The sequence below is a fragment of the Gossypium arboreum genome, chromosome 6 (genome assembly GCF_025698485.1).
Source record: "Gossypium arboreum isolate Shixiya-1 chromosome 6, ASM2569848v2, whole genome shotgun sequence".
NCBI classification, from domain to species: Eukaryota; Viridiplantae; Streptophyta; class Magnoliopsida; order Malvales; family Malvaceae; genus Gossypium; species Gossypium arboreum.
The window spans coordinates 288402-301861 of NC_069075.1; the positions used below are offsets into that span (position 1 = coordinate 288402).

At 32.5% G+C, this 13460-nt stretch overlaps 2 protein-coding genes across 3 annotated transcripts; one reads left to right on the plus strand and one right to left on the minus strand.

Moving 5' to 3' along the window:
- Positions 1–1529: 1529 nt before the first annotated feature.
- Positions 1530–6623, plus strand: LOC108480332 (phosphatidate cytidylyltransferase 2-like). Of its 2 annotated transcripts, XM_017783287.2 has the most exons (12): positions 1530–1808; positions 2488–2687; positions 2781–3034; positions 3139–3290; positions 3511–3652; positions 3864–4020; positions 4603–4650; positions 4741–4827; positions 5583–5711; positions 5806–5862; positions 6194–6277; positions 6366–6623. In XM_017783287.2, exons 2-12 carry the CDS (start codon positions 2613–2615, stop codon positions 6450–6452), a joined length of 1272 nt encoding a protein of 423 aa, XP_017638776.1. In that variant the 5' UTR covers positions 1530–1808; positions 2488–2612; the 3' UTR covers positions 6453–6623. The 2 variants fall into 2 exon arrangements, with proteins under 2 accessions (XP_017638776.1, XP_052885203.1); XM_053029243.1 differs by lacking the exon at positions 1530–1808 and having other exon boundaries at positions 1825–2687.
- A 526-nt stretch (positions 6624–7149) lies between these two features.
- Positions 7150–10155, minus strand: LOC108480432 (alkaline ceramidase). The gene is made up of 3 exons (XM_017783436.2): positions 9847–10155; positions 8023–8368; positions 7150–7903 (listed from the first exon to the last, which is right to left on the minus strand). The coding sequence occupies exons 2-3, from the start codon at positions 8274–8276 to the stop codon at positions 7390–7392; spliced, it is 768 nt and encodes a 255-aa protein (XP_017638925.1). The 5' UTR covers positions 8277–8368; positions 9847–10155; the 3' UTR covers positions 7150–7389.
- Positions 10156–13460: the final 3305 nt, after the last annotated feature.

Genomic DNA, 13460 nt, shown 5'->3' on the forward strand with positions numbered 1-13460 from the left:
ACTCAAATTTTATTTCAAATTGAGTTAGGATAATAAAACATGACTCGTCAACTCGATTCTCTCTAAATCTTTCACTCGACTCGACTCGATTTAATCGAATGCTCCCCTAAATAATGGGGTTTTTGTTGAAGATAGGTTAAAACAAATAAAAGTATTCTCCTCCTCCATATTTTCTTTGGTTTCTTCTCCTCCATATGAAGACAGTGCATTGCCCCATATTGAATCAAACTTAGATTTTGTAATATTTGACAAAGAAAATATAGTGATAAAACCAATGTGACCCATTGTTTTGGGTGTGTCTTAATTGACATCTTTTTAGAAATTTTTTTAGGGAGTAAAAATATAATTTTATAATTTTTAAAAGATTAAATAAAATATTTATCATTTTTAGGGAATTAAAATATAATTTTACCATTACTAATTTTAAATTTTATAAATTATAAAAAACTTAAAGAGAAAATTTTTTGAACCGATTCCTGCCAGCCCCTTAACTTCGCTGCTAGTATTTGAATTTGAGGAGGCTGTTTGATGCCTTTGTACAATTTTTTAATGTAATTTTACTTATAGCATATTATATCAATAAATTCGAATGCATCTTCAATATATAATATTGGGGCATTTAAAATTACTCTTTTTAATTTCGGATTTAAACTTGATATTTTTTAGGTTGGTATTTAATCTCTTTTGAGTCTAATTTGTTACTTAAATTTGATTATTTTTCTTAATTTGATATTTAACTTTTTTGTTCGATTTGGTACTTAAATTTGTCAAACGTTTTACAAATTACTCTAATATACTAACAATGTTATTTGATACAAGGTAATAAAAATAATAAATATATGATCGACATGTGATAGATGATATGATATTTTTTTGTATTTTATATGTTCAATTACTTTTAATTTTAATTAATTGAAAATAATAAAATTCTTTTAATTTAGATTTTTAAACTATTTTTCTTATTTAATATTTATTCGTTAAGTATAGCTCAATAACTATTTTTAAAGATGAATTTCCTCTAATACTAACAAATTTTTAGTTACTTTTATGGTTAAACATAAATCAATACCTCTGCCCTGATCACTTTTATGGTTCTACCAATTACTCTTTTGCCCGAGCTATGTGTTTAATATAAAAGTATATTAATAATTATTAACTGAGTAGTAACTCGGTTAACATCATTGAGTTCAAGATTTGTGGGTAGTTTCAGAATTCGTATTAAAATATAGTACTACATTATTAGGTTAAATTATTATTTAGGCTTTGAACTTGATCACTTTTTTTATATTAAGTCTTATATTAAGCAATTATTCTCACACTATAGCTTGAATATTTTTTCGCCTAAATTAATTTTTAATCTTGTCAGTTGTTCTCATATTAAAGCCTAAAACTTGATAATTATTCATATATTAAAATTTAAATTTTAGGGTTTTCAAAATTAATTTTAAAAAAATTACCAAATTCAAGATGGAAAGAGAAATGTTGAGAATCTTTTAACATTTAAGTGCTGAATAAGAATCTTTGCTTTTTTATTTCTACTATTAGTAAGCAGGGAAAAGAAAGAAAGAAAAGCGTTACCCTTTTGCTTTACTTGTCCTCCTCATCCTTTAATTATTCTTATTCTCTCTGTCACTTGCTTTCAAGAGAGTTTATTTATTTATAACTGCAATAAACCCTAAACCCAGATTTCCATTTCTCTCGCTAATGCTTTTATATTAGCGGCTGTTAATGTTTTTCTCTGATTTTCCGGCGGTCTTTTGGTGTTCCAGAAATTGAGTTTCTTTCAGCTTCAGTTTTGATTTTGAGTGGTTACTTTCATTCTTTACTGTCTTAAATTTAAAATTTGATTGTTGGTTTTTCCTGGGTTTGTGTTATTTGATTCAGTTTCTATAGATTTTTTTGTTTGTAATTAATTAGCTTGATAGTTTTGAGTGAAATTCCTCTTTTTAAATCTACTGCTGAACCTGGAATTTGAAATTTTTCATTGGGAGAAAGTCTAGATTCATTAATTGATCAAATTTTCCTGGTTAAAGTATCGTTTAAGGTTTGAATGTTATTTTAATTAGCTTAAAAGTTGCCATTCAATATATATATATATATATATGGTTCTTTCATCTTGTTGGAATATCACTGTTTGCCTTAAAACATGGGAAGGCTAGAGATTGGGATTTCAGTAATATTTATAAAGACCCATGCCGTGTATGATTTTGGACTAGATGAAATTTTCATGTCTTTTTAAAGTTGCTTATTTTGAACCAGAAGGTGCTTTTTTGCCTATGATATATGTCTATTTTGTTTGCTTCAATGATAGAGCATGGTGAATGTATGGCTTTAACTGGATGTGTTCTAGACTATGTTGTAGTGTATTTCAGAAGAAAAAGGTTCGAGTGCTGGCATATTTAAATGAATTTTTTGTGCCTATGCTTACTTGCTGCATGATATTTCTTCAACTAGCTGATTATAGCTTTTTTATGAATACCATTGCAGTGAGTCCCAGTTGTCATCTCTTTCAAGTGTGTGTAATTTGGTAGCTCGGACAGTAACAGTTCTTTCCTGCTTCACAAGTATATGCATGTGTTTTTGTTTGACGATTGACATTTGACTAAAGAGCCATGGAAAAGGAGAATAATATAGCCCTATCATTAGCTGGTACTTCTCGGGTTCGGCAGCGTAAACGTTCTAATGAGGTTGGGTACTCAGACGTTGAAAGGGAGATTTCTCTATGCAAGCAAAACTGTTCCTTTATCTTTAACTTAATAAAAATCCAAATATTCTTTCAGGTTATTCCAGAACCTAGCAAACCAAATGGTGGAACTTTGCTTGTTGATGACCGTAACAAGTACAAATCAATGTGGATTCGGACATACTCTACTGTTTGGATGATTGGGGGTTTTGCATTAGTTGTCTACATGGGTCATCTCTATATCACAGCTATGGTGGTGGTTATCCAAATATTTATGGCAAAAGAGCTGTTTAATCTACTCAGAAAAGCACATGAAGATGAGCATCTTCCAGGATTTAGGCTATTAAATTGGTGAGAATACTACATTTTCCTTCAATATGGCAACCAAGATTTGTTGTGCCATAGGCATTAGTGTTCAATCTTACTAACATGTATTCATCTCTGTTTTATGGCAGGCATTTCTTCTTCACTGCAATGTTATTTGTATATGGCCGCCTTCTCAGTCAACCACTCGTCAATTCTGTTACTCCGGAAAAATTTTTGTATCAGTTTGTTAGCAGCCTTATCAAGTATCAAATGGCTATCTGTTACTTCTTGTACATTGCAGGTTGGTTAAGCATTTCATTTTATGTGTGAATGCCTATATCGTTTTGACCAAAATGGAACTAGTTTATTATTTCTGGGAATGCCTATATCGTTTTCTTATATGCTAGATGCTTTTCTTACTTTTTTATATGGTGATTGCCCCCTTGAATTTTCCTTTTATATAAAATAATACCTATGGCCATTGATATCTTTTCCTTTTTGTGTTGGGTTCTTGGGATCAGGTTTTATGTGGTTTATTCTTACATTGAAGAAGAACATGTACAAGTATCAGTTTCGCCAGTATGCATGGACGCATATGATTCTGATTGTAGTGTTCACACAGTCATCCTTCACTGTGGCCAATATCTTTGAAGGAATTTTTTGGTAACTTCTCATTCGAGAATTACGTGTCCTATCTTTGTGCACTTGCACACAGATATAGATATGCAAATTTACACCGTCATGAAGATAAAATTGAAAGGGTCTCTGTTTTGTAATTTTAATCAATTGAGTGTTGGTACCTTGATTGTATTCTCTCTTTCCCTATTCGTCATCCTGTTCTTCTTCTTGCTTAACTTAAGAACTTTTTTGGCAGGTTTCTTCTTCCAGCGTCGCTTATTGTCATAAACGATATTTTTGCTTATGTTGTTGGTTTTTTCTTTGGAAGAACACCATTAATCAAATTATCTCCGAAGAAAACGTGGGAGGGATTTATTGGAGCTTCTGTTACAACTATGATCTCTGCATTTGTGGTGAGCATATTTTTTTTTTTCTATCTTGAACTTGACTCCATCTTGTTTGTAGTCAGGATTTCATTTATCTTCTGCAGGTTTTACATCAATAGGATAGGGAAATTTACTAAACTACAAAAGTCAAATAGAATGCAATAGTTTAAACTGGTTCCTTATGAAAAGGTTAATGCAGTAGTAGCATTTTCAATGCAGGCAATACCACTGTCCTTACTGATGCTTTAAGGGGCTTGTAATATTCTTTATTTGTTTTTCTTTTTCTCTGTGGTATCAATGTTAGGAGTCATAGTTGATATTTTACATTTGTGGATGAGTTTAATAGATTTATGCACTGACAAGCATCCTTCTCACCCTTCATTTGTGAAGGATTATTGAACACCTTGTAATATCTAATGCTGATGCCTTGATTAATGCTGCTGAATGACAAGTATAAACATTCATTTTTTATTTTCATTTTCTTTCCAATTTTCATCATAAATCTTTAAAACAACCTTGGGAAGTTATGTTATGCGCCTTTTGTATTTTGGTATATATTTTCATATTAGTACGTGTTCATAAACATGACATAAGATTTTGCATATGCAGCTTGCAAATATCTTGGGTCAATTCCAATGGCTAACCTGTCCAAGGAAGGTAATTATTGGATCAAACTTTTTCTTTGATTCTTCAAGAGGCACCAGGTTCTTTTTCATTAAACTTATGGTGTGAGGGTACTGATTACAGGATTTATCAACTGGTTGGCTTCAAAGCGACCCAGGTCCATTGTTCAAGCGAGAGTATTATACTTTACCAGGATGGATTAGTCAATGGGTAAGCTTACATATAATTTTTATCTGAACCTATTCCCCTAATTATTCTTTCATTTGGTATGATTTGGTTTGCTTGAAAGAGACAATTACACTTTTAACTTCCCCATAAAAGTTTCTGCATGAACTTCTAGTCTGATTGTTCCGATTTCCCTGGTTAAAAGGGAAAGACTAGATATTTGAATATCATCCAATTTTGAATTATCTCTTACTAAATATGAACCGCTGCAGTCAACAAGATTTGCTAGTTGCATATAATAAGCTTTAGTGTCTTCATCGATGTAGGTTTGTTGAATGATTATCATCTCAACTCGAAATGCTTGGGTTCTTTAAGTCCCATAGTCAAATTCTAAGCTATCTTACTTGGGCTTAGGGGTAAGTGTTGGATAAGAATATGTACCCAAAGCAGATATACCCAAACTTTTCTAAGTTGTTTCATATATTAGGAGGATCATACTCCTATACCCACATGTGAATATATGAAAATAGGGGCGAAGGCAAAGGCAGGCAGGCTGTGGCCTTTGTCCCCGTAAAAATGGTAGATTTTCCATTTAGCCCCTTAAAATTTTATGAAATTTCATATTAGTATAATGATGAAATTGTATTTGCCCTCCCCCAAAAAAAAAAAAAAAGCAATTTTCTAGCTTATATGTAAGACATGGATGCGAGAAAATGAAGAGTGCTTGGAACATAGATTCTAACAATGGGAATTTTAATATGAATAAGTTAAAAGGTTATCGTTATTCCAATTTTTTGCAGTTTCCTTGGAAAGAGATCTCTATTTTGCCAGTTCAGTGGCATGCTTTATGCCTTGGTTTGTTTGCATCAATTATAGCACCTTTTGGGGGCTTTTTTGCAAGTGGTTTCAAACGAGCTTTTAAAATCAAGGTATCAACTCCTTCCGTATTCTCTATTCAGATTTTGCTTAGCTTGTTTTGATACTTAAATATTTTGTCAACCCCCACTTCCAATATCACTACAGGACTTTGGTGATAGTATACCTGGACATGGTGGAATTACAGATAGAATGGATTGCCAGGTAAGAAAATCAGGACTCTTCATCCTAATTGAACATTTAAATTAAATGTCATGTCTTGATATTAGTCAGACTCGGGGGCGAGTTTTAAATAGAGGCATGTGTCCTACACAGGTATGTCCAAATTTTTCGTCTATTTAGGGGTTCTTGGAGACTCGTATCTAATTCTCATGTCCGGATATGTGTTGGAAAAAGTTTTTTATTGATACGTAGCTTTATGAATTTTGTTGTTTACTGTTGTTAAGTAGTAAATATAACGAATGGATCTACATTTCATTAGAGTGCTAGTTCAACGTATCTATGCGACTCTAACTTGTTTGACTGTTAAATATAGATGGTGATGGCAGTTTTTGCATATATCTATCACCAGTCCTTCATTGTGCGCGAGGGCATCTCAGTTGAAATGATCTTGGACCAGGTAAATGAATCCTTAGTGTTTTACTTAGGCTGTTCGGTTTTTACTTAGGGTTCGTAACTGTAATAGGATACACTGCATCACTACACAGGTCTTGACGAAACTTACTTTCGAGGAGCAGCAAACTCTTCTCACAAAGCTTGGGCAGATCTTGCAGGACAGACTTGGACATTCTTAAATACACAGCTTAATTCTGAGCAAACAATCATCTCGTTCGTTTCCCGAGCATATGTATATGGTGTTATGATCTTGTTTCCCATTAATTTATCTTTAGCCAGGCATTCTTTATCCTCACACTGTATAGTGTAACATTTAAGCCAATTAATCATTGATTTATATATACATGAAAGCTTAGCAGAGAGTTTATATTCTGGTGTTTCTAAGTTCTCTCTCAATATATACATGTATGTGTATCGGGTTTCGGGTTTGAGCACAGCGAGAACTGAGTAAGCAGTGATACAATTGGTGCTTAAATGGGAATGCTAACTTGTTTGATATCAAGAGGAAGTTTTGCTCGATGGTTGTGAGCTATGTTACTTCGAATACGGGTCGATTTTCTCGATCAACATCCTATTCTTTAGGAGTTTAATTGTATTATACCTCTTTTACTCAAGAAATGAACAAATTAACTCCTATATGTTAGATTAAAGAGCGACTAATTTTTTTGTTAAAATTTATCTATTTTCACAATTAAAAATTGATCATGAGATTGTCTAATTATTTCACCAATCACGCTTGCTTTTAATAATAAAAATAAATGAAATTTTAATTTTCTTTGATTTAATATATAATATATAAGACAGAGAACAATAAAATCTGATTCATAATCCAAAATCTCAGTACCTTTCTTGTAAAAGCCACTAAAAGGAAAAAAATTTCAAGAACAAAAATTCATGATTTATCTCAAAACCCTAACTATTAGCACAATTCAAACAAAAGGCATTTTAAATATGGTACATGTTTCTACTTTTTTACAAAGTAAAACTTCAATGAGATCCTGACCAACAACTTCATTGACTAAATCATCCTTTAGACTTTTTTTTTCATTGCTTTTCTTGATTACCTTCCACAACGGGGAAAGGAAAACTATATTTCAGAGTTCCCTCCTCGATTAGTCATTGTGTCTTCGGTTTCTCAATCTCCACATACGGGAGAATGCCCGTAAGATAAACGACTTTCGGCGCCCATCCCCGCTGCTGAGCACGACAGAACATTAAAAACGTGTTTGCGAAATATGAATTGAAACCCATCAAGAGATGCCATAAAGCATGACCTTGAGGGTTGATCGGCCAACTCGATATCTGTTTGCAGAAAACACGATCGGAGAACCAGCATAAACTACCCAGGGAAAGCGTAGCCACGTACAACTTCGCGAGCTTCTTAGCGGAGGCATCATTGGTGTGAATGTAGTACTTATACATCCGTGGGATACAAAGAAGGCAGAGAATCACGTAATGCACTTTGAAGCCGATGCCAAAACGAATGACAGAATGAACGACGGCAAAAATGGCACCGTAAAGGAAAAGGAAAGTGGGCATCGTGCTTCGGTAATGCCAATCCGGTGAGTACAAGATGTACATATAAAGAAGCATCTCCCATACCATAGGAGTTTCATCACCTTGTTGTTGCCTGTAAGTATATTCAGATGCAAACCAATGAAACAATTACCATCCATGAACGAAAAGCATGCATTTGAATGGCCAAGTAACTAATTCCGAACTACATCATGTATAAAGATCGATACTCACAAGCGTTGCAAGGTGGCATGGTATAACATGCTTCCAATGGCAAGTATCATATTAGATACATGAAGAACAGTGAATCTTTTCTCGAACCTCTGTCGTATGGCGTTTACGAGACCGATGAAGGCTAAAAGAATGGGGAGGATATTCGATATAGTATTGTAGAACTCTGCAATATAAGAAGAGTAGGCATAATTCTTCTCACAACACTCGCTTGTAGATGTGACTGGACCCCAAAAGCTTGATATTCCATCAGCCATTTTCAGCTATAAATGTATACAACTGTGAATGAACTCGATCGTTGTCAAGCCTAAGAAAGTTGCAGAGCTCATGAAACCTTCAAAACCATGTCCTGAAAAAAACAAGGTCTGATGTTTAAGCATTTATAAGAGCAGGAAGATGAAAACAATGGAAACAGATTAAGCCCCAAAAGCAAGACTTTAAGGAGAAGGCTAGCCAAAGGAGAACAAAAACATTGAACTTTGTTATAATATATATATATGTACTCCGCCGCTTGGTAATCCTCGTCAGAGTACCATGACCACCAACACACAAGCCAACCACTCCAACAAGACAACCATCATTTATCACCTATATACTTTGAAATCTTGATGATATCACATTTCTCACCTAACAAGGGATCATGGGAAGGATCAACGAGGCTATCAAGACAATCGTCCCCTAACTCCCATCTGGTTTTGTCAGTCTTATCTCTTCCACCATAAGGACTGTTCCATTTATGTACTCCACTTGGCAATCCGCGCCAAAGTACCGTGATCACCTAACTTCACCCATCTGGTTCCATCAGTCTTATCTCTTCCACCATAAGGATTGTTCTGCCAGGATCAAGGGAATGTGCAAGCTAACCACCCCTAATAATAAGGTCACTCAGTAAGACAATCATCACTTGTCACCCACGTATTTTGAAATCTTGGTGATGCCACATTACTCGCCTAACAAGAGATCATCAGAAGGAGCAACGAGCCTATCAAAGACAACCACCATCTAACTCTGCCAATCTGGTTTCGTCCGTCTTATCTCTTCCACCATAAGGACTGCTCCAAATATGTACGCTACTTGGCAATCTGCGCCAAAGTACCATGATCACTTCACCACCTAACTCCGCCCGTCAGGTTTCGTCAATCTTATCTCTTCCACCATAAGGATTGTTTGCCAGGATCAAAGGAAGTGCAAGCCAACCATCCTTGAGAACAAGTTCACTTTGATAAGACAACCATCACTTATCACCCAGGTGCTTGAAAATTTAGGTGATCTCAATTTATTCACCTAACCAGGGATCATAGAAGCGGCCAAAGAGCCTATCAAGCGACTACATGTGGCAAAAAAGGTCAACCTCATATAGATACCTCTCACTACCGTTTTCTTCCTTAAGCTCCTCTTTCTTCTCCACCTCCTACCACCCAAAGAGTACGGCTCTAAGAGTGAATAGTCCTTAACCTCCACCACATACAAACTTCATCTCAATCTCCATCAAATTAAAAAAAAAAAAAAACAAAAACAAAAACAAAAAAGACCCAAAAAGCAACAACATAAAGATTCAATAAACAATTTCACCACAAACCATATCATTCAATCTATAAACCAAAAACTATATTAGCTGAACCATCAACAAGCAACAAAGAAGCTAAATTCGCATTTCTACAAGATACCCCAAAACAAGCATTGTTTAAACTATAAAGCTATCTATCCCAACACTCAAAATTTTCTTAAGCAAATTAAATCCAAAATTAAACACCTATCAAACATATAATCATATCTACACTCATATAATTAAAATAAATAAATATAATGGAAAAAGAAAAATAAAACCTTAGAGGTGGAGATAGATCTCATCATGCTCTGCTGGAATGGAATTTATTGTGCTGTCCTCTATTTCCCTTTGTTCCTTATATGAAGAGACACAAAGTATACGTTAGTAAGGGATAACTGGGACTATGGTATTTAGACTTTTAGGCGTTCGAGGCAAAAGATAATGTGTCGCTAATAAAGAGAAAAAAGGGTTAAAATTTCGGGTTTTTGAGAGTAAGGTGTCCCCCACGAAGGTGACAAGAAAAATTGGAATGGGCCTTAAACGCCATTGATAGTGATTCTTTGAAGTCTCCTCTCTGGTAGTACGGGAAGAATGGGCTGTGTCCCCTTTTATCCCCAATGTCATGGGCTCAATAGCTTTCTAATCTCACTTTTTTATGCCAATGCTACTTCGGGTTTTATGATATTAATACGATTTATGTTTATTCAGATATAATTTAATTTGATATATAAATTTAAAATTTTATACAAATTTGTCTATTTTGTAAACCCGTTTTAGATATACTCATATTTATATCATAGTATTATAGATTATTTTAGATTTAATTTTATATGATATACATAATACTAAAAATGGGTCGAGTAGAGGCAAGTTTGAGCCCAACTCCTATTATAAACGAGCTTAATTTTATTGTTTAAAATTATTTTTTGAACCTAATATTTTTGCCTAAACTCTCTCAAATATCAGGTTGGACTTCGGTCTTAGGCAAGTAACCTAACCATCAAATAGGTTTAGATAGTATCATGTGGATGGACGTACTTTTATTTTATTGGTATTGATGTGTATTAGACATGTTCATGGATTAAGTTGCCAGCCTAAGCTTGAAGGCCAGTTTGAAATTTTAGAGTGTTTGGGCAAAAAAGTAGGCTCATTTAAAATACGGGTCGAGTTCATGCTTGAACATTCAAAGCATGAGCTGAACTTGACCCGTTTTCTATGTGTATAATACATTATACTAATTTTTATATATTATATAATTTATAACACATAAAAATGAAAGATATAATAATATGGGTGGGCCTTAATGGCATTGGGTTAGCATATTACAAATACGAGTGAGTTTGGAAAAAATTTTAGGCTCATATTTCAAGCCGAATCAACCTTGAGCAAGCATAAAATGTGTTAATATCATACTTAAGCCTGACTTAACCGATAAACACATCTAGTATGTATTGATACTAATATGTTATTGGTTTGTAGTTTCAAATATATAAATATATTTTAAAAATATTTACAAATATCAAATAAATGAAAATAAATAGATTTCAAATCTAAAATACTCGTGAATTAAACAAAGATCATCCATCATTCAACCCATCGGAAATAAATTAAAATGTCATCTCATACATTAAACAACACATCATCCATAAATTATTCCGGTAATTTTTTTTATTAATTTAAAAATCAATATATTAGTACTCTTTATATTTATGTAGACATCGACAGGTATTATTTCGATCGATACAGATAAAATTGGGCGAAACACATCGGTACGACTAGTATAAAGCTATAAGCTTGAATTTTCATCAAAACATAAAATATGTATGACTTAAGGTTTCAATTTAGTATCGAAATAGAGAGTAACAACGATACGATTAATACGAAATTACCTAATATGGTTTATGAAATATAATTCTCAAAAAATAATTTTAATACATTAAAAAAATAAATATTGCAAATGTATAAGCTATTACAAAGCTTCCGAATTCATTACGGATCGTAACTTATATCTCGGATTTAGATATCCGATTTATTTTTTGCAGATTCAAATGATATTTGAATTCAGATTTTAAACTTATTATTTATTATAGATTCAAAATGGATATAGATGAATAGATAATTTGAATATTCATTATTTAAATTCACATTATTTATTCGAATAACAAATGTAAATTTGGATTCGAGTTGGAGATCCGAATCCACTTGTACATATAAAAAATAATTTTAGTGGATTCATATTCGAATTTTGCGGATTTGAATATCCGAAAAAATTAAAAATCTTAAAATTTTATTTTATTTTAAATTTGGATATTCAAAAATTAATATTATTTAAATTGGATCCACGTATTCAGATTTAGATTATAAATTGGATCCATTAACCTTTAAGAATTTCTCTCATGGATAATGCTCAATCATCAGGAGAAATCAGATTCATTGTACCTAGACATTGACATATAGGTTCATTGAACTTGGTCATTCCAAAACAACTTCACAACCGTTGGTTTTTCTTTAGGAAAGCTCTAGCCCCTTTAACATAGTAATAATCATTGAACAACGTCGGCTTCTATTTCCCACGTAGATATTCAGACATATATGACATCATTAATACAGTAATTAAAGGATGCCGATATTTTTTAATTGACAAAATAAGTCTTTTTTTTTTTTTCAAGATTTAGAGTAATAAATCGATTTTGGAGAGAGTGTATGAAAGCACGATCAACTGGGCGAGCTTTCTGCCCGGTTAGCATGAAAGCTTGTTCAGCTGGATGTACTTTCACACACACTCTCTAAAATCGATCTATTTTTTTAAATCTTGAAAAAAAATGAATTATTTAACTAATTAAAAAAATCGACATATTTAGCCTATTTAATCGTAATTAAAAAAAAAACATTACAATGTAAAAAAAGAGAGTTAATTTCATCGGACATTCTCCAAACTTTGACCCTTATTTTAAATTGATCCCCAAACTTTAAAAACATTCTAATTATATGATGTAATTTAAAATAAAAAGAAAAGTAAAATGTTGTCGTATAACTTTTAAAATTAAAAACTAAAAATAAAGTAAAAAAAATAGTGAAAGGATAGTTTTTGTAAAAGTTTCGAAAATCTCAAAATAAATTAACGATTTTAGTAATGAAAAGATCTTATCAATATAACATCAATAGCTTGAAGATGTAATTAAAAGGGATAAATACCAAATTTATGCATAAAGTTTGGTCTAATGTGCAATTCAGTACATGAACTTTGATTTGGTGCAATTATACACATGAAACTTGAATTACAATTCATATGTATACATGAAACTTTAATTTTGATTTAATTGTACACATTTAAATACATACATCCATTTATTTTTCATATTGAATTAATATAATTGATCGTGTATGCAATATATTCATGTAAAATGGTGCTAATTCGACAACATTGTTAGTGATTTATGAAAATTGAATCAAATCAAAATTTTAGGTATAAAATTGCATAAAATCAAAGTTCATGAAAATGGAATTGCACATTGGATTAAAGTTCATGTATAGTTTTGATACTTATACTGGTAAAAGTACCATGGAGGTCCTTGTACTAGGAGTCAGATTGCATTTTATCCCCTCTACTTTAAAAAGGGCAAATTAGTCATTATACATTGATTAAAGAGCAAACTAGTCCTTCTGTTAAAAAAATCATCAATTCCTACTTTTAAAAACTGGTCCCTATAAACCAAAATAAGGCATACATGGCACGCCATGTGTAGCTGTCTAATTATTCTATTAGTCACATTAGTTTTTAACAGTAGAAATGGATGGAATTTTTAATACAAATGATCAATTTGCTAATTTTTTGAGTTAAGGGAGGTAAAATGTAATCTGACTCATAGTAAAATGGCCTCCGTGATAATTT

Excerpts from the sequence above, each read along its gene's own strand:
- LOC108480332 (XM_017783287.2), top strand. The coding sequence starts at position 2,613 with ATGGAAAAGGAGAATAATATAGCCCTATCATTAGCTGGTACTTCTCGG. Across the intron at positions 3,653-3,863 it reads ATCTTTGAAGGAATTTTTTG|GTTTCTTCTTCCAGCGTCGC; the intron begins GTAACTTCTCAT and ends CTTTTTTGGCAG. Across the intron at positions 4,828-5,582 it reads CAGGATGGATTAGTCAATGG|TTTCCTTGGAAAGAGATCTC; the intron begins GTAAGCTTACAT and ends AATTTTTTGCAG.
- LOC108480432 (XM_017783436.2), bottom strand. The coding sequence starts at position 8,276 with ATGGCTGATGGAATATCAAGCTTTTGGGGTCCAGTCACATCTACAAGC. Across the intron at positions 7,904-8,022 it reads CATGCCACCTTGCAACGCTT|GCAACAACAAGGTGATGAAA; the intron begins GTGAGTATCGAT and ends ATATACTTACAG.